Source organism: Marmota marmota, unplaced genomic scaffold (assembly GCF_001458135.2).
Source record: "Marmota marmota marmota unplaced genomic scaffold, marMar, whole genome shotgun sequence".
Lineage (NCBI taxonomy): Eukaryota > Metazoa > Chordata > Mammalia > Rodentia > Sciuridae > Marmota > Marmota marmota.
Window position 1 is genome coordinate 39,394,857 of NW_026000082.1, and position 22,038 is coordinate 39,416,894.

Here is a 22,038-nt window from a genome sequence, read left to right on the forward strand (position 1 = left end):
AAGAGATTAAAGTAAAGCATTAAGGGTGGGAACTCTCTGAAGGTTCCATTGATGGAACATTCTATTCTGTTTAGTACAATTCTGTGACAATGCACTTGGGCCCTTGCCCTTCCCTCACCAGTAGTGAAGTATCAATACAAGTCTTCATTTCCTTTCCTTTTTTTTTTTTTTTTGGTTACTTCAGAGGTTTTGGACAGTTTAATCTCATATTTTAGAATTGGGGAAGGTTGCCGTGTGATCCAGGAGAATGGAGAGCTGCAAGACTGCTAACTCAGGATCTCTTGGCACCAGCTCCTCAGCTAGTCTGCTCAGTTCAAGCACTCCCAGGCCTTTCCATTCTTGTTAATAGATTTTTAGGAGGACAATCTGCCGACCCATAAAATCCTTCCCACAAATGTATAAAAGCAAAAACAAAACAGATTGATCCCCAGTATGGTTTTGGGTCAGGGGATTGACTCCAGGAGCACTTTACCACTGAGCTGTATCCGTAATCCTTTTTATTTTTTATATTGAGATGGGGTCCTGGTAAGTTGCTTAGAGCCTCACTGAATTGCTGAGACTGGCCTCAAACTCGTACTCTTCCTGCCTCGACCTCTGGAATCACTGGGATTATTGTCATGCATTATTGTGCCTGGCAAACAGTTTTTAATTTAGTAAACATTTACAAAACTACAGTAAGCATCACAGGTATTCCACTTATGAAATTGCATACTAAAGATATCAATTCCTTCCTCCCTCTCTCCCTTCCTTTCTTAGTACTGTGGTTGAACTCGGGTGCTCTACTACTGACCTACATCTCCTGCCCACACCGCCCCCCCCCCTTTTTTTTTTTTGAGACAGGGTCTCACTAAATTGTGAAGGCTGGCCGCAAACTTGCCATCCTGCTGCCTCTGCTTCCTGAGTCACTGGGATAATAGGTGTGCATCCCATACCCAACAGTGTTGTTGTTGTTACTGTTTGATACCAAGGGGACATAACCACAGAAAGACATCCCCAGCCCAACAATGACTTGTCCTCCTGTAATAGGACTTCACCAATTTAGTTTATCCTAAGTTTTGATAATTTTGGTGACCATCTGTTTCATTCCATTAAAACATGAAATTTCTCATGTTTCTGTTCCAAAGCAAAGAGTTAAAGGAGCTAGGTACCTAGGAAAAACTCCCATGACAACAAGGAGATAAAACAGTCTTTCATGATGTTTCAGTTACAAAGAGTTGGCTCCTTGGTTCTTAAATATTCTGTAGTTACAATGCTGATAAGAGGCTTCTTTACCTTGCCCTTTTTGGGGGGGCGAGGGATATTATTTGGCCTTGAACCCAGGACCTCTCACATATGCTAGACAATAGAGAAGTGCTGTAGCACTGAGCTTTGTCTCCAGCCAGTCTTCTTTAGTTTTAAAGATTTACATATATATGGGTGTGCATATATATTAAAGCCAGTATATGTATAAATTGCCAGAATTATCATAAAGTGTATCAGGAAAGGGATTTGTCAGGATTTAACTCATCATAAATTCAAAATTCTTGGGCTTGGGATATAGCTCAGTAGTGCACTTGCTAAGTAGACCCAAAACCTTAGGTTCAATCACCAGCTGACAAAAAACTTAAATCCAAAATGTTCTGGACACATACATCTAACTTCCCACTCTCATAGCTTAGTGAAAGGCTAGGTGCACTATTATTGTGTGTCCATGGTGATAAATTGGCTGAGGTTCATTGCTGCCAGCTGCCCAGCATTGTGATACATATTATCATGTATTGCCCTAACCTGGAAAAATAGCAGAATTCAAAATCTGGAGTAAATTCTTCCCGAATGCCTATTTCTTTCATATCATCATAAAATTGGAAAATCATAAGTCGATATAAAGTCACAAGTTTTCTCTGGCCAGAAATCTAAGTAAAAGAAGGAAAGGACTGTTTGTTTTTAAGACCCAGGAAATATTGAAAAAAACATATTAAACTCATAATTTACTTGGGTACTTATCTGATTAATGAAAACATAAAAAGAAATTATCTAGTAAAGGGAAGCAATATTAAATTTGCCTATAAGGTAACTTTTACTAAAGTTGATTTCAGTTTTAATTACAGAGCTAGTAAAATACCTCATTATTAAACAGTTACCTATCATCAGTACAGTGGCACATGCCTATAATCCCACTGACTCTGGAGGCCAAGGCAGGAAGATCATAAGTTCAAGGCCACCCTCAGCATGTTCGCAAGACTATGTCTCAAAGTATAAAATGTAAATGGCTTGGGATGTGGCTCAGTGGTTAAGCACACCACTTCTGTCCACCCTTGCAAAAGAAATAAACTAAGGAAGGGTCAGCCTAGATATGTAGCATATGCAATAAATAAAAGTTACCTATCAAGTTATCAACCTTTTTCACATTCTTTTAATGTTTCTTTCCTTCCTTTCTTCCTTTTTTCATTATAAATCTAATATAGGTTGAGTATCTCTTATCTGAGCTTGAGGCTAGAATTGTTTTCAGTTTGAAAGTTTTGAGCAGTCCTGGTCTGGAAACTGAAATGCCCCAAAATCCAAAACTTTTTGAGCCTTATCTTTAGTCTGAAAAAGTTTCTGATTTCATAGTTTTGAATGCAGATTGCACAACCTGTCCTAAAACTCCCATGAGTTCTCCAGATCCTCAGGAGAAAATAATATACAAAATTATAATGTTCAGAGTAAAATCAACATAGTTTAAGAATGCAGTGTAGAGGGGTTGCTTGGCATGCCTGAGGTCATGGGTTTGACCCACAACATTGCAAAGAAGAAAAAAAGTAATAATCTAGTAATCTAATAATCTAGCAATCTAAAAAAAAGTAATCTTTTTATAATCTGACCTAAAATCCAAAACAAAAAGCTTCCACTTAAGTCATACAAGGTCAAACTGGGCTTGAGGGTTGGGATCTAGGTGAACAGTGAAGCGCTTGTCTAGCATGTGTAAAGTCCTGGATTCGATTCACAGTACAACATACAGAAAAAAGGATTTGAAGTAGCAAATGAAAACCAACTTGAAAGCTTTACTTTTTTTCTCCCAGTTTTAAGTTATTGTTTAAAATATTGAAGGAGAGCCAGGCACAGGAGAGCACACCAGTAATCCCAGTGGTTCAGGAAGCTGAGAATCTGGGCTTCAAAGCCAGCCTCAGCAATGGTGAGGTGCTAAGCAACTCTGTGAGACCCTGCCTCTAAATGAAACACAAAAAAGGGTTAGGGGTGTGTTTCAGTGATCAAATATCCATGAGTTCAATCCCTGGTACCAAAAAAAAAAAAAATTGAAAAACAGGAAAAAGTCATCCATTATTCAAATAATGTAGTCTAAATATTCATGGTTTTCTTACCCTTACATTAATATTTCTATGGCTGTAAACGTATATGGGATGTAGTATATTGGGATTTTTATATTTTGTCCTTTTCCATTTTTTCAACCTTCATCTATTCTTTATTTTGCTGTTTCTGTCTTCTGTGGTGTTGAGGATCAAACCCAGAGCCTACTACATAGTAGGCAATTGGTCTACCACTCAATTAAGCATTACAAAACTAAATATGCAAATACACATGTAATTGTAGTTTTTACAGTACAAAAAGTAGAATATGCACCAGAATGTTCACAATATCTCAAGAGATGTGTCATAATTTTTTGTACCTTTATATCTTTCTTTATATCTTTTTTATACCTTATATACATGATAAAAAAAAATAGATTAATCTAAGTATGTTCACGCCAATTTATGCCTTTATACATGTACTTTATTATTGTGTTTTTTTTTTAACATTACAATTTTTTTTAACAATTTTATTTCACTTGTTTATTTTTGTATGTGGTGCTGAGGATTGAACCCAGGGTCTCACACATGCGAGGCGAGCACTCTACCGCTAAGCCACATCCCCAGCCCCTGCATTACAATTCTTTTTTTTTTTATGCATATAAATATATTTTATAAATATAAAAACCTTTGTTATATTACTAATGCTTTAGAATACTTGAAATGTTAAATCACTCTTTATATCTTTCATTTAAATTTCATTTTGTGTTATTTTTTGTAAACAATGCCAAATAATATTTTATATAATGGGCATAAAGTAACACTGCTACCAGATAATTATATTGCAATAAACTTCATACCTCTTTGTTATTTTTTGCCATTGAATGTGCCAATCCATTCTTCATCATGCTATTTTTGTGGTCATTTAGAACAAAAGGGTCAAATTGATACTATTGTCATTAAAAAGGATGATATGATTAACTAAAGGGAAAGAAGATATCATCTGAAGTTAGTCTCGTGGGAGTATATCCTAAATCATCAAAAGGAAGTTTCACCCAGTCTCCCCCACTATAGCAACATCAAACTTATAATTTTCTTACTCTAACCAGTGGATCTCAATTGGTTAAAATAAGATTGGTATACTGAGATGAATTCAACCTCATCATTTTAGAAGCAAAATTATTTGAATATGTATTATTTTCATGATGAGTTATTCAATTTTTGATAGATTCATTTCAGAGAATTGGGATATATAAATGTGGAATATGACTGTGTAAGCCCTGAATTTAGAGAATCGGAGTTTTGGATAGGAATCCAGGTTCTTTTTTTTTTTTTTTTTTAAGTTGCTCAAGAGAATACAATGATCTGGATATATCATACATTTGATTCAAATAGGGTATGAATTCTCATTTTTCCACGTGTACAGATTGCACTAGTATTGCTATATGTATATACATGGCTGTATAACCAATGTGATCCTGCATTACAATTCTTAATACACATATATACCACAATTTTTGATTCTTTGTATATGAAGTATGTTGACACCCAGTTCATATCTTCATACATGTACTTTGTATAATGATGTCCATCACATTCCACCATCCTTGCTAATCTGATACCCTCCCCCTTTCCGTTCCATCCCTCTTCCCTATATAGAATTAATCTATTCCTCCCATGCTCTCCCTCCCTACCCCATTAGGAGTCAATCTCCTGTGCTGGCGAGGATGTGGGGAAAAGGGTACACTTGTACATTGCTGGTGGGACTGCAAATTGGTGCAGCCAATTTGGAAAGCAGTATGGAGATTTCTTGGAAAGCTGGGAATGGAGCCACCATTTGACCCAGCTATTCCCCTTCTCGGTCTATTCCCTAAAGACCTAAAAAGAGCATGCTACAGGGACACTGCTACATCGATGTTCATAGCAGCACAATTCACAATAGCAAGACTGTGGAACCAACCTAGATGCCCTTCAATAGACGAATGGATAAAAAAAATGTGGCATTTATACACAATGGAGTATTACTCTGCATTAAAAAATGACAAAATCATAGAATTTACAGGGAAATGGATGGCATTAGAGCAGATTATGCTAAGTGAAGCTAGCCAATCCCTAAAAAACAAATGCCAAATGTCTTCTTTGATATAAGGAGAGTAACTAAGAACAGAGTAGGGACGAAGAGCATGAGAAGAAGATTAACATTAAACAGGGATGAGAGGTGGGAGGGAAAGGGAGAGAGAAGGGAAATTGCATGGAAATGGAAGGAGACCCTCAGGGTTATACAAAAGTACATACAAGAGGAAGTGAGGGGAAAGGGAAAAATAATACAAGGGGGAGAAATGAATGACAGTAGAGGGGGTAGAGAGAGAAGAGGGGAGGGGAGGGGAGGGGAGGGGGGATAGTAGAGGATAGGAAAGGTAGCAGAACACGGCAGTCACTAGTATGGCAATATGTAAATCAATGGATGTGTAATTGATGTGATTCTGCAATCTGTATATGGGCTAAAAATGGGAGTTCATAACCCACTTGAAGCAAAGTGTGAAAGATGATATATCAAGAACTATGTAATGTTTTGAACAACCAACAATAAAAAAAAAAAAAGGAGTCAATCTCCTTATATCAGAGAAAACATTCAGCATTTTTTGGGGGGGATTGGCTGACTTCACTTAGCATTATCTTCTCCAGCGCTATTCATTTACCATTATGCAGCATTTCTGACATCTGTATTTTAGACCAAAATCCATGATTTAATTATTTTTGGAGTTTCTCTAGAAGATAATAGTGTTTCTACAAAGAAAAATTGAAAAAGACCTTGATCCAGATCATGTTTTTATACAGAGCAGTTCCATGGGATACATTGTGTCTTAAGTGCTTTTCACTTTTCTGTAAGGGCCACTATTTTACGGAAGAGTTTTTCTCAGTACTCTCACTCCTTCCAGTGAAACTTTCAAGGAAAACTTTTTTTTTTTTTAATGCACATGGGTTTAATATAAATCAGTAAATGGATATTACTACATCACCCCTAACCCTGTTCTCCTACCTCATTGGTTATCTCCTAGTTTGCATTGAGATATTTGTTAGCTCTTAATTTATAAAAGTAGCACTTGACTCCTAGAGCCCATATGAAAAGTAAATGAAAAGCATCTTACCTCGGGGATGACATATAAGACATCTCACTGTAACTGCACTGTTTTCCTTTTTAATCTTAAGATGGAGTCATTTCTAGGTTTGATGTGGCATAATTTTCTGAGATCTGTGTCCATTCCTGGAGTGTTAGTTAAAAACTGGAATATTTGAAACCTGATAGTCTTTTTTTTTTGGATTGGGGATTGAACTCAGGGGCACTCCACCACTGAGCCACATCCCCAGCCCTATTTTGTATTTTATTTAGAGACAGGGTCTTATTGAATTGCTTAATGCCTCACTTTTTGCTGAGGCTGGCTTTGAACTCGAAATCCTCCTGTCTCAGCCTCCCCAGCCACTGGGATTATAGGGCGTGTGCCTCCATGCCAATCTTGATATAGTGTGTGTGTGTGTGTGGGGGGGGTGGTGTTGGGGATCAAACCCAGGGCCTTTGTGTGGGAGGCAAATACTCTGTCAACTGAGCTATGTCCCCAGCCCCTTGATGTAGTTTTTGACATAAATTTTAAACCTCTGCAAAAAAAAAAAGCCAAAAATAAATAATTTTTAATACCACTGATTAAACTCTATGTGCCCAATATTTTTCTAAATGTCTACATAGGTCATGTCATAAATGGAGCTCTGAGGAAAAATAAATTATTTTTTTCTAATAAGTAAAAACTTGCAAAAACCTTAAAATAACAATATGGCTTTTGGGTTACAATATACATTTATAATACCTCTGTCACATAGTGCATTTCCTGTTTGTTCAGTCAGCGGATTTGAGTGCCACACTATAATAAATCAGAAAGGAGAGAGGAAATCCTTAGCTTATCTTGAATTTATTTCCCCTCGTCTAGCTAATTTGCTATCAGTTGTCCTACACATCAGGCTGTTCATCTCTCTCTGTCTCTTCTGATCCTTGTGCCTTTTGTCTCTGCTTTCTTCCCTTCCTCTTCTGCCCCCTTTCCCCAAACCACACAAATTTTGCTGCCCCTCCCCATCAGTAAAGGTAGGAGAGGGGCTGTATATCATTATCTCACTAGGGATTAGTTCTCTGTGTTTCTGTGTTCAGTTTTTAAATGACTGTCTGTTGGATAGTTTTGTGCTCTTTTCTGTCCACCTCTTTTTTCTAAGTTTAAATCAGTATTTTAGTCACTTGAACAAGGTAAATAGCAGTTCATTGTGGTAAATGGTGATTCTTAAAAAAATAAGTAAATAAAATAACTCATGGAAGATTTTAGGGTTGGGTATATTTGATGTATTCTTGCAAAGAAAAGTTTTATATACATCTTACTTTGGTTTTTGTTGTTTAGTAAATACTACTTCTGAGTTTATATTTCATCCCAATGAATCCTACATAAAATGATCTTCCCCATTTACATGAATGGAATTTAGAGCTGAGTTCATACCAATAAGTAGTAAAATAACATTTAAAATCAATTGTACAGATTGTCTGAACTCTGGAAAGAATAAAAGCAAAATTAAAAGTGAAAGCATTTTGGAGGATGCTTTTAAAACAGACTGGTTTTTTTATATCAAAAGATCTGTAAAATGTAGGCATTGATAGGAGATTCTTATTCCATGGAAGACTGTGAGGCAATGGTAATTTTAAGCTCACCCATAGGTTCCAAACTTTGAGAAGATGGTTTATTTTGAGTAGGCCACAAAGTAAGAATTACAGGTGGTCCACTGTTGTTTTCTTGTTTATTGTGGTCCCTGAGGAGAAGACAGACTAGTTTTGAGCTATGTTATCAAAGATTTATATAATATTTTTGCAGCTTGGGAAGCTGATCATGACTTCAAAGCCCGCCTCAGCAACTTCGTGAGGTTCTGAGCAACTCAGCGAGACCCTTTCTCTAAATAAAATATAAAAATTGCTGGGGTTGTGGCTCAGTGTTATGATAGAGTAATTTTGGGAAGAAGTGATGCATGTCTCCTTTCCTTGTTCCCCGAAACTGTATGTCCACACCCTCTTGTTTTACCAGAAAAGATTTGTGGCTGTCCCAGAGTTGGATTAAATGATCTTACATTTCTGTAGGGAATTTGATTAGTTGATAACCCTTCGTCTTTGGGTTTGTTCACTTGTGGTTATGCCATGGTATTAATGACGTTTCTTTGTCTCTTCTCTCCACCTGTCCAACTTCCTCTTGTGTGTTGTCCTGCAAGTTGTAGTATTACTATTTTCTGTATATCATTTGATGGTTAAATTATAGTTAAAATTTATATTCAGGTATTGAATGAATCTATGGAATGTATATGCCAGGTGAATTTTTTTGAAGGCCTTAAAGCCTGGGGGTTGTGGCTCATTGGTAAAGCACTTGATAAGCATGCATAAGACTCTGGGTTCCATCCCTAGTATCACCCCCTACCCCAGATCATTTGTAATCTTGGTCTTCCACTTGGAATTTTTGATACAATAGAATAACCCAGTGAAAATAACCTCTCTTCTTAATTTTTACCCCAGCAATATGATATAGACTAGGCTAGTGTAATCTGAGATGAAAACAAGTGTTGTAAAAGTGCTTCTATCTAGTGAATCCTCAAAGTGTCCTTTTGTTGCCTAGAAAGATTTAAAAACCCGAATCTCAGACAAAATATTTTTTATAGTTTAAAGGCGCCTTGGCTATCTAGTATCACTCCAGTGCTCTTGATCTATTCAGAGGCCTGAGAACGTGACATGCCTAGGATCACACAACTGGTTTAATAGGAGTCCACCCAAGTCTAGAATTGGCTCAGAAGTCATTTTTCCTTTGTAGATACTACATACAGGTTGAGTATCCCTTCTCTGCAATGCTTAGAAATACAGGATTTTTTTAGATTTCAGAGTTTTTCTGATTTGTGTAAATTTACATAGACTTTATTGATTAAATATCCCTATTCTGAAAATGTGAAATCCTCTGAATTTTAGATTTTGGATTTTGATGAATGTTCGACATCTGTATTACATGCATAGGCGTGGCCTACCATGAAATAGAATGAGCCTAGGCCACTGGTTGTAAATCTTTGAAATGGTATGAAAACATTTGCCTTTGCAATATCTCTGAGCTACAACTCCTTAATTGTTCACTTAATCATTTAATAGTCTCCTTGTGCAGGTGAAGTTCCACTGAATTTGAGTACAGGTATCATTTAAATCTAATTCCCTCTATGCCTTTGCTTGGCAAGTAATGGACATGATCTTGTTTTTCAGCTCAAACAGTCATGACTACACCAAAGACATGGAAGAAACCAAAAGATCGGACCCGAACCACTGATGAGTTGTTGGAGGCAGAATTGGAGGTAAGAGACAACAAATCTCTTTAGCTTATCTTCTGATCATTGGTGCCATTTCAGGTTTGAAGTTGTACTTCTTATAGTACCATTTCCCAAACAAAACTTAATGTATTTTGTTCAGAGATTAATTTTTTAAAATCCATTTATAGTAGCATTTTAAAAAGATTTTTAGTAACATGTTTAATCTTCTAAACTGGCCAACTTTTGGTTAACTCTTCCCTTCCCCATAATTCAGTATTTTCTGTATATTAACCTGAACGAAGACTAATCTGGTAACCAAAAATGGTTTTTAAACGAAACCGTTAGCCGGGGTGGTAGAAATATCCAATACAATTTAGGGACATTTATTTTAAATCTGTTGTCTTTGTATCACAGTAACATAACTTTTTCTCATGTGGGTGGTCCCTCTTAAAATAAGCTTCACCAGATTTTGCTGTAGGTTAAAACATAACAAGTCTAAGAGTTGTTGCAAAGAAGAAACAAGAACAAATTTAGTCTTAAGGCTTGCCCTGACAATTTTCTAGTATTAATCTCAGCACCTTTAGTGTTATGTATTAAAATTTATACATATGGGCTGGGGATGTGGCTCAAGAGGTAATGCGCTCGCCTGGCATGCGTGGGGCACTGGGTTCAATCCTCAGCACCACATAAAAAAAATAAAGATGTTGTGTCCACCGAAAACTGAAAAATAAAAAATAAAAAATAATTTATACATAAACAATCTACATGTAGCTTTCTTCCCTTTTAAGCTAATCTTATAATCTACTTTATAAAGTAGTTCTTACTGAACATTTAAAGTGATAATATTTAAAATGTAGCCATTATTTGAAGGTAACTTTAGATGCATTTACTTCATAAGGCTTTACTGGCTAGTTAAATTTTTATCTCTTCTTTCAATTAACCAGTACCCTTTGTTTCTTCCCTGTCATTGCTCTTACATGGTGCTCAGTTTGTCACAGTTGTTTCCGTAGCAACCACTAAAATGTTAAATTGGGTTTACTGGGATAAGACTTGTCAATAAATTAATAGAGATGCATATATTTGCTGTGCCCCCTTTGCAGCTGAACAAGAAAATTGTGTTCCTTTAGAGAATAAAATACCTTCTAGAGGCAAGGGAATTATATGCATTCCTGGTGTGACTACCAATTCATAAACTCATTTCCCTATAGATTCAGCTGGTTTTTTATTCATTTTCTTCTATCATACTTCATATTCCTCTGTCCTGTGGCTATCTTTTGCAGAATTGTTGAATGTTAAATGAACGTACCACCACTCCCATGTCCTCAGATGTTCATCCTGTTCTTTAGCTTAGAACTAGCAAACTTTTCCCATGAAGGCCCAGTTAGTGATCCCTGTCATAATTCCCAAAAGCAGCTGCAGACAATATGTAAATGAATTAAATAGTATATTCTAGTAAAATTTTATTAGTGGACACTGAAGTTTGAATTCCTACATCATGAATTTTTTTCCCCCACCATTCCAAATTTAAAAACCCTCCTTACTGATCATGCATCGCAAAAACAGGTGGTGAACCAGAACTGGCCTGTGGGCCATATTTACCATAAACTTACATTAACATGTTATTCCTCAAACAAGAGAACTTATATTTGTTTGGAAGCAGTCACTTATTTTCTAACCTCATAGTTTAAAAGTAAAATTTTGTAAGTCATTTGCAAATATAGACTTCTTTCAGAAATCCTTGTCCTTTACCTTTCATAAAATAGGATTTGTTAGTTTAACAAATATTGGATGCTTTTGCCTTCATTTCCACTGATTAAGCTCTCCCTCTCTTACATTATTTTCTCAAAAATAACATGTTTCCATCGGGCGTGGTGGCAAACACTTGTAATCCCAGTGACTTGGGAGGCTGAAGCAGGAGGATCACATGTTTAAGACCACCCTCAACAATTTAGTGAGGCCTTAAGCAACTTTGTGAGACCCTGTCTCAAAATAAAAGTAAAGACAGAGCTGGAGATGTAACTGAGTAATAAAATGTCTTTGAGTTCAAAGTTTAATACAAAATAATAATTATAATTTGTTTCAAAGGGGACATATTGGGGAACGATATTGACCAAATTATATCATATAGTTTTTCTCGTGGGTAGATGGGGTACTGGGCATTGAACTCAGGGCCACTCAACCACTGTGCCGAATCTTCAACCCTTTTTAGTTCTATTTAGAGACAAGGTCTCAATGAGTTGCTTAGTGCCTCGAATTTGTTGAGGCTGGCTTTGAACTCATCATGATCCTCCTGCATTGGCCTCCCACGCCTCTGGGATTACAGGCATGTACCATGGAGCCTGGCTTGTTATATAGTTTTTATGTACAAATATGTAACACAAAGTCGCACTGTTTATAATTATAATGTACCAATAAAAATATGGAAAAAAATTAATGTGTTTCAGACACGCTTATATATACTGGATTGTTAAGTCAGTACATACATTTCAGCAAGTTCTTCATAGCTTAGGAAAATAACTTGAAGGATGCTTTGTTTTAAAATTGCTTGTTGGAGTCTTGGTAAACAGCTTAGTGGTCAAATGCTTGTCTAGCATACTCAAGGTCCTGGGTTCAATCCCAGCACTGCAAAAAGTAAAGAATAAAAATAAAATAAACCTGGGTGTGGTGGTAATGGTGGTACTCACCTATAATCATCCCAGCTTCTTGGGAGGCTGAGGCAGGAGGATCAAAAGTTTGAAACTGCCTTCACAACTTTGTTAAGACCCTTTTGCAACAAAAATAAAAAGGATTGGGGATGTGGATTAGAGGTTAAGCACCCCTGGCTTCAATCCTTAGTATCACAAATATAAATAAAATTTCTTGTGAAGCTGTTAAAATTCGTTTATAACTTTTGGGACATTTCATCAATCATATATACATAGTTGCAGTCTGATTTTCCTACGTTTTAAAAACCTCACTGTATTAAGAAACTTGCTGTTTTCAGTTAAGTAGATTGTGTTTCAACAGGTTCCTGTATCTGGGCATGGTGGCGCATACCTATAATCCCAGGCTGAGGCAGGAGGATTGCAAGTTAAAGGCCAACTTCAGCAATTTAGCAAGACTATGTCTCAAAATAAAAAACAAAGAGGGATGGGGATGTACTCGGTGATAGAGTACGCCTGTATTCAATTCCCAGCACCCCTCCCCACCCACATACATAATAGAACAGATTCCTATAAAGGATTCACATTTGACCATTCAGCTAATGTGGTACTCTTATACTTCAACCCATTTTTCTGAGTGAGCAATTCAGGAACAGTTACTACACTTTCCGACTAGTTTGATAAGAGTTTTATCATGCTGAAAGAAAAATCATCATCATACACATTTAATTCTCCTATTTTTGTTGATTCCCTTGACATATCCCTAATAACAGTATGCCTCAGACTCTGCAGTGATTCTGTTTGCTAAAGTATAATTTGTTATTTATGTGTGAAGTTTACTTACACATCTTTTTTACAATTAGAAATTGAATTTCGAAATAAATTCTGTTTTTATGTGATTCAGCTTTACAGAAAAGAGGACCCAGTAAATGTTCTTCTCTAAAATACGTTTTTTTTTAATTTTAAAAGATTTGAAGTAAAAATTCTACATAATTATGTAATGTAGATATCCTGTATTTACATATTCAACACATCAATTATCAACGATCTAGGAGACACAGTGGTGTCCTCTTGTGGTCCCCGCTACTTGGGACACTGAAACCATTGCTTGGGAGCAATGAGATTGTTGAGTCTGCCAGGAATTTGAGGCCTATCTGGGTAACATTGTGAGAACTTGTTCAGGGAGGAAGAAAAGATTTTCTCGATGACTTGTTCTTACTTATAAAATTGTATTTCTAGGTCATTATGGGTTCATTTAGACAATATTACAGTATAAAACGTTTGTTTTTTAATGAGGCTTCTGATTATGATTCAATTTTAGTAGACCTGTTATTCTCAAAGCTTAAAAGATGCCTCCTTTCTGCCACATTTTATAAAATCATTGCCAAACTTAATTTTCTTGGGATTTTACATTTCTCTCTCTCTCTTTTTTTTTTTTTTTTTAAGTTTCCATGTACTGTCCCTGTCCATGGTTGTGCATTTATGTTTACCTACATTTGCATAGACTTTCCTTTTCCATTATCTATCAGGGCTTGAAAACATCTGTTTCTAAAAATAACATTTTAAAATTTAGTATCTTTGATCCACGAAGAAGAAAATTTACTAGTATTACATCTGTTGTAATACTTCTTTTATGTAAGCAAGTAGGATTTTTTCACTCAGACTTTAAAAAAATAAAATAAAACATGATTTCATAAATAGCTTGGATGAACACCTGCTGGCATTACCTTTTAAAGACTTTAAACTATCCCCACGCTAGGGGCTGGGGATGTGGCTCAAGCGGTAGCTCGCCCGCCTGGCATGCGTGCGGCCCGGGTTCGATCCTCAGCACCACATACAAAGATGTTGTGTCTGCCGAAAAATAAAATATTAAATAAAAATAAAAATAAATAAATAAACTATCCCCACGCTCTTCATTTCCCAGCTAGAGGACAACATACTGCTTTACGTAGGGTTGTGTTGAATCAGTCCTGATTTTTTGGCTCTTGATCTAGTATGGAGTTACCAACTGGGATTTCTCTTTCCTCAGTGCTAATTTCAGAGGGTTATGTTCAGAGTGCCAACCTTCATGAAAAAAAAAAAAAAGATTTAAATTTCATATAGAGCTTTATCCCAAACAGTTTTGATGGCTCATGAGAACCTTAGAAAGTCATTTTGTTTGATATCTGACACCAAAATAGTAAAAAATAATATGAGGAATAATTTTAATTCTTTTTTTTGCCTTTAAAAATAGATTTCGTACTTCAGAAACCAGATTTCTCTCTACAGATTTGTATTCTCAGCTTTTCCCCCCACGTTATAGCCTCAGCGAAGACTGAATCAATAAGAAAAATAGATTTTAACCAAAAAGTGTCTTCCTTATAAATGAGGTGTGATTACCTTTTAAAGACTTTAAACTGTCCCCACGGGCTCTTCATTTCCCAGCCAGAGGACAACATAAAATATACTCTCTAGTGTTTCTTTTTATATTTGCTGAGCTTCAGTGGCATGAGGAGGAGTGCTTGTTTTAGATCTCTGACTAGGACTCTCATGCTCATCAACTTCCAAGGATTAGCAGTTCTTTCTGTTCTAACTTTGATACATTTGGATTTCCTTAGTCACATGTGAAAGCATTTCAGTAGCCATTTGAGTTGTCTGCTTTATCCCAGATGATGAAATGTAGAAAGATTTTTTTTTTTTTAAGTTATAATTCTAGTGCCAAATGCTGAACACAGACATTGTTATCTGGAATGACATGCTCTTCTAATTTTTGAGGATGTAGATGTAGGGCTTTATGTATATTTTCACATACGAATAAAAGGTAACTTCTGTGTTCACTTATGCTTTAGCCTAAAGCTGAAGAGCTTTCAATTGACAGAGTACTTGAATCTGAACAAGAAAAAATGAGCCAAGGGTTTCATCCTGAGAAAGACCCCTCTGACCTAAAAAAAGTGAAAGGTTTAGAAGAAAATGGAGAAGAAGCTGAGCCTTTGCGTAATGGTGCCGAGAGTGTTTCTGAGGGTGAAGGAGTAGATGCTAATTCAGGCTCCACCGATAGTTCTGGCGATGGGATCACATTCCCATTTAAACCAGGTAAGTTCACCCCTCCCTGCCTTCCTGTGTACCTCTTTCTTTCTCCCCTTTACTCTGCTGCCTCCTCACAGACACTGGATGGAGGAAGAGGCTTAACACAGTGTTATAGATTAGTGACTAGCAAATCCAAAGAGTTCTACACTGCAAAAATGATATCTGATGCTGGTGCTCCAGGAATTTTTTTAGCATTGGAAGCACCTCTGGGAGAGGGAATCCGTCAGTACCAGGCTGTTGGAATTCAATAAAAAAAAAATTTAGTTTTGTTTTAAATCAAGGGGCCATTATAGATATGACCACGTTCCTTGACATTGTCATTTCATAAACTTTGAACTTGCTTTATTGACAGAAATCACTCTGTAGAACTGAACTCTGACATAAATCATCCAGAAAATATGACTTAATTATTGAATGCCTGCATTATGGCAGGTGAAATGTGTGGAAGCACTAAAGGACCCTTCAGCAAACCATCAAATAAATGTATCATACTTGTGTTCTAGGCTGGGAGTGTGTAGCTCCATGGTAGACCATTTATGTAGCATGCATGAGGCCCTGAGTTTGACCTCCAGCACCACAAAAACCAAACTAACAGCACTAATGTCCTCATAATCTGTAAATCGTGATTAACTTTGAGATTTATGGAGAGAGTTAGTATGGATATGTAGGGAAAGGTGATTGGAAAAGATGCAAGGTTTCTCTTATTCTGTCAGTTTTACGGTAAATTTGGCATGAGGTAAGATTTGATTGTAAATGTACTGGCCCTCTAAAAAATTAAAGTGCTTCAGTTGTGGGTCATAAAGTCATTATATCTGTTACTGTGAATTATAAGTGAAATTTTTGAAAATCATTGATTTATATGTAGAACTGGCAGAATAAGAATAAAAAATAATAAAAAATCATATACTGATTTTTTTTCCTACCAATAAACTCCCCTAATGAATTTTAAGAAATTATAGTTATTCTCTTATTTCATCCCATTTTTAGGAACTAGTAGACCAAAATAAGTTTTACGTAGAATTTTTAATTTTTTAACTGTAGGACCCACTGTTTTGAAATTGCTTTTCATAATCTAAGCTTGTACCAGATCACCAAGCACTTGTAGCCACCAATCCTTCTTCAGGAAATTGAGAGAGTATTGCCGTTTTTAGGATTGTATGAATCATACTTTTGTTTTACAGGGAAAGGTACATAGTTATGGGCCTCAACTATAATTGACTGACTCTCTTTTATCCCTATAATACAGTACCCAACAACAAAATTTGGATAAAAAACAGTTTAAAATTTAGATCCTGAGGCGCTATTAGCTTTTTAATAAATAAGGTAAATAGGGTTTGGGTGAAAATATCTGCATAGCCAGGCACAGTAGTGCATGCATGTAATCCCAGCAGCCTGGAGGGGCAGAGATAGAAGGATTGTGAGTTCAAAGCCAGCCTTAGCAACCTAGCGAGGCCCTAAGCAGCTCAGCCAGACCCTTTATAAATAAAATTTTGTTTAACAAAAAATAGAAAGAAAAGAAAATATCTGCAAAATTCTCCCAAAGCATTCATGGGTATATAACTTACACAATAGAAACCACTAATATAAAGAGAACCTGGTTTGCTATCATAAAGTGATCTGGAGTTTTGCCAATTAAAGAAAAAAAAATCAATGGCTTGCTTTTATCATCCAATAAAATTTTATATGGAAGTTCTCCAATTTTATATAATAAGAATGGGGTTAAATAGAGATAGCTAGTACAGTAGCATAGTATCAAGGTAAGTGCTATCCAAAAAAAACTGTTTTAAAATTCATTTAAAAATATTAGTTCAGAGTACTTTTAGAGTCAGGATATTTTGAGAAAGATACATACATTCTGTTTCCAGGTACTTTATTTTCTTCTTATTAAACCACAGGCAAGGATGAAAATTGGCTCAGTGGTGGAGCACTTATCTAACACAGGATAGGGAGGAGCTCTTGGTTCCATCCACCCTCCCCCACCCCAAAGCAAAAGCTACTTAGATGGTTCGTTATCTTAAGGAAGTTTTTTGGTTTTGTTTCGAGTTACCTTTTTCTTTTCTCGAAAACATTTCCAAGTAAATAGCTAAAGTACCTTTGTTTTTCATGAAGCCAAGGGTTGTGCCAAATTCCTTATTTCTGACATATCTAAATGATTGTTAGTTGACTTAATGAGCATTATTATATGTCCCTGACCAAAAGTTGATTAGTGTGGATGTATTGAAGTAGTTTCTGATGGCTTCCAATTATTTTTTTTTATCCAGAGGTATCCAGGAGGGTTGAAAACACAATTGGTAGTTTAAATTTTTTACATGGTATTTTCTGACTATAGTTCAGTGTTGCCTTTGGTTTTTGTTTGCTTGTTTGTTCATGAAGAGATAAATGTTGGAATCTGGTTTGTACAAACAGTTTTCTGCCTACATCTGTCCCTCTTTTTAGAATCCTGGAAGCCTTCTGATACTGAGGGCAAGAAGCAGTATGACAGGGAGTTTCTGCTGGACTTCCAGTTCATGCCAGCCTGTATACAGAAACCAGAGGGCCTGCCACCCATCAGTGATGTGGTTCTTGACAAGGTAAGCTGCATTCTCTGAGAAAGGTAGGTCTTTGGGTGGAGCTGGTTTTAACTATCGGTGTAAATATGTGAAGATGTGAAGTATAAGCAATTTTTAGGAACTATAATACCAAAGAGCATTTGAGTAAAAATATATAATGTTTAAGAATTAGAATTTCCCAAAGCATTGTTGGATTTTAGGTTAGAGGCATGTTGAAATCGACATTTGAGTGGTGATTTTTTAAAAATTCATTAATTTGTCTGCTTATTATGGCTGTTTCCTAGTAATGTGGTAAAAATTCTGTGGTTGTTGGGGGAAACATATGACTAAATTGACACAGAACTCTTTCCCCACTGTTCTAAAATTTTATTATGTAATTCTAGCCTCACTGAGGACAGGTCAGAAACCTAGAAAGGTACTTGGAAGAGTAAACTTAAAATGGGAGTCAATATAGTTCAAATAAGGTGTATCTCAATTTTTTCCTTAGTGATTTAAGCCTCCAGTCCTGTGCAGATAGATAGGCATCCTTCCTGATTTTCTGTATGAATCATGGACTTAATGGATGCAAATAAAAATTAGTACTGTCAGTGTTGTTTAGATTAAAAGGAGTAAAATGGGGTGCTTAAGTAATTTCATAAAAATCAAAGATGAACCAGTGCTGCTAAAGAAGTTTGAAGGTTTGGGTTTGTTTTTTTTTTTTTTGGTTTGTTTGTTTGTGTGTTTATTTTCATTTTGTGGTATTGAGGATCAAACTTAAGGCCACAAGCATGCTAAGGCCATAAGCATGCTGGGCATGTGCTCTACCACTGAACTGTAACCCCAGCCTCTGAACTATGCTTGAAGAGGAACTTTTATCCCTCATAAAAATATTAATTTTCTTATAGATTGAGATACCTGCCCTTTATGCAGATGTCCAGCATCTGCTATTCTGACCTTATTTATATTATTTTCCTTTCCCACAGTAATAGGTCTTCTTATATCTTTGTCTGTATCTAAGTGTCCTCTCTTAGGTACCTGTGTGAGGATAGTTGAACAATTAGTGGTACAATTCAGAGGCCTCATCATTATTTCAGAGTGCCGGTGTTGTATTCAGTTTCATCATGCTCTTAGAAAATATTTTTGCCTGTCTCGCCACCTTATTTTTCTCTGGCTTTAGCCATTCATTAAATGATTTTTCGCTGAGCTGCTTAGTTTTGCTGACTCCAAACTCATGTTATATGCTTAATCAAAGTCAAATATCTCAGTTTAACAAGGCAGACAAAATGAAATTTTTTAAATGGGTTTCACATGAAACATTTCTCCTTTGAGACTTGTCTACTCTCTGTAAGTGAATTACTAACCTTAAAATGACAGCATCAAAACCAAAATGAACAATAGGAAGATATCTAATAGGCCATGCTCTGACATCCTGGTGAATATCTTCTAAAACAAATTTCAAAATTTGGCCATATTTCAGAAGATCTCAAAATACCTTGCTTGTTTTATGTCCTTCTGTGGTTCTCTGCCATTAACTGATTGTGTGTAGCCTTAATCAGTCCCAGGACACAAGAACACTGTGTTTGCCCTGTGGCTCTGGAGCTAGCCCAGGAGAAGCTGCCATGGGTCTGGTTGACAACTTTTTAGTCAAAGGTTTTTGTTAATTCTTTAGCACTGAATGCTCTGAAACCTGTTGTAAGCTTTGTTTTTCCTTCATGCAGATCAACCAACCCAAATTGCCAATGCGAACTCTGGATCCTCGGATTTTACCACGGGGACCAGATTTTACTCCAGCCTTTGCAGATTTTGGAAGGCAGCCACCTGGTGGAAGAGGTGTACCTGTAAGTGTAAGTTCCCTATAGTCAAAATTAGTTAGAAAAACTTTCATAGATTCCATAACATCTTGTCTAATGGCAAGACAGAGTGGCTGATTATTAGTAGCTGATTCCTGTAATAGAGGTGAAGACAGTCCTCTCCGTACAATTATTAAAGTAAATAAATACACTTAAATCATTTTTACTTGAAAGAAACTGGTCTGCATTGATTTGATCTTGGTTTTCTTTTTGTGTTTGTTTCTTCATATTTATTCCATTGAATTGACTTGCAAATATTTTTAAAAGTAGACCAACCTTTGATAGCATTCCTGTTTTGTTTTCAGGTATCCTGGTATACTGCAGATCGCTGATGACATTCAGTAATGTTCATCTCTTTGTCTTTGTTTCTACAGATTTGCAAAGTGCAGAGCAGGCACGGATTGCCAATTCTGGAACAGAGCAAAGCCCCAAGTTGCACTCCACTGGCGATTGCACACCCACCCCTGAAGAGCCTGCCTCTAGGGGTGCGCTGAATCATTTTTCTTTTTTAAATGATAGCCTATGGTGTTATAATATTTTTCATTTTGCTTTTCTTATTTACTTTAGGTTGTGAAGTCAAAATGTAAACAAATAACATCTATAAAAGACTAGTATTGGTAAACTGCAGATTGCCATTGCACCCCCAGTGGCAGGCTCTTCAGCGGTGGAAGTGGCATCACCAATGGACTTATGCTGGGGCGCTGCACTGTGCAGGATTCGGCAGACACTGCCTACTCCATGCTTTGTAGATTTGCAGAAAGCATGGGGAAAGTTGCCAAGGACATGACTCTGTCATTTCCCCTAAACTAGAATAGCAGAGGGTGCACTTAATCCAAAATCTGAATTAACTCAGGGTTTCATGTGTATTTTGAAGAGTTCTCTTTTAAGAGAACTTTATTCTGTGCTTGTATAAATATGTTTACATAAGGTGACACTTTATTTCCTCATCACCTTTTTATTTCTGTAATGGCAACTTTTGAAACCTGCTTCAGAATAAGACTGCACCATGTGAAAACAAATGTCATTTTGTGTATATTTGTTTGCCTGAAGCTAAATACTTATTCAAGGTACTTGAATGCCTATAGCATGTTGGAGGTGCTACAGAAAATTTCCCTGATCTGGAACATATTGTTTATTGAGCATCACCATCTCAAAGACTTCCATGTGTGTGAAAATCTGTTCATACACAGGTTCAAGGTGTTACCTTTATCTATTTTTTATAAATATTAATTTTTTTTTTTTTACAGCTTGAATTTCCTCACCAAAATGTCTTAGAAAGCAGCTTTCTAAACTCTTTTATAACCTTTTTCTCCAGCACTATTTCCCTTCTTGATAATTTCAACTTATATTTGCATTACCTTTTATTCTGGTTTTGGTTTATAACATTGTTTTGCTAACATTTGAAATAATGTTCATGCCATTTTTGTTATTCTCTAGATTATAGCATCTGTGGTTACTTAAAATTGCTTTGTTCATGCCACTCTCAGAAGGTATGAATTACTGTGTCTCTTCTTCCAGTGTATATTGGCACTTATCATTACTAGCGTGCTATTCATTGTTTTTCTAGTAATTAGTTATAGCAAAATGGAAATATCAAGAGTTTAATAAGCTGTGTATTTTAAAATATAGAAAGTACAAAGCTAATTTTAAAACCATGTCACACTGTGTACTTGACCACTCATTCTTATTCCTACATATGTCAGACGAGTTATTCTGATACATTCAAAGTAATGTGACTGAGAATAAGATATTATCTAGAATTTCTAATGTCTCCCCAAAGATTATTGTTATTTAACTAGTTTTCTATAAGTAGTTTCATTACATGTCAAAAGCTAGTTTTTATGGGAAATTTGGATCTCTCAGGGTGGTATTGGTAACACAAACATTAATACAGTAGTTACACTTCTAGCCTTTCCTGTAGCTAGCAGACATTCTTTACTTAATTTGTTCAGCTCTCCTTGGTGTGTTAATATAGTTCTAGATGTTCACATCATAGGACATAAATATCTTAACATATAAAGGAGCAAAAAATAATGCTCTTTGGGGAAAAATAAATAAACAGCAGCCCAGCTCTTTGTAGTTTCTGGTTCTATACCTCTGTCATTCTCACCACCTATCCAAATTGGCTTATGATTAATTACCATCCTAGCATATTAAAATCTGTTAGATATGCTCCATAGTATGGCTTAAGTATCTATGACTTGTATTATAAACATTTCTGCAATAGACTTACTTATTACAAAAGAGTTTTAATGTACAGTAATTGTTTTAAAAATATTATACAGATGTGCAGATTCATACAAATTTTTATAAGTATTCCTTGATGGACAGT

General features: G+C 36.0%; 1 protein-coding gene across 32 annotated transcripts in view; it reads left to right on the plus strand.

Annotated features, from left to right (window-relative positions):
- Eif4g3 (eukaryotic translation initiation factor 4 gamma 3) overlaps positions 1–22,038 on the plus strand; it is a 292,326-nt gene that overhangs the window by 210,652 nt on the left and 59,636 nt on the right. For 16 of the 32 annotated variants that reach the window (XM_048816163.1, XM_048816154.1, XM_048816137.1 and 13 more), the window contains 5 exons: positions 9,577–9,665; positions 15,091–15,334; positions 17,765–17,898; positions 19,575–19,700; positions 20,081–20,191. In XM_048816163.1, the coding sequence (XP_048672120.1) occupies positions 9,577–9,665; positions 15,091–15,334; positions 17,765–17,898; positions 19,575–19,700; positions 20,081–20,191 (704 nt within the window). The remainder of the gene's footprint in view (positions 1–9,576; positions 9,666–15,090; positions 15,335–17,764; positions 17,899–19,574; positions 19,701–20,080; positions 20,192–22,038) is intronic. The other 16 variants (XM_048816167.1, XM_048816150.1, XM_048816155.1 and 13 more) reach the window with 3 other exon arrangements.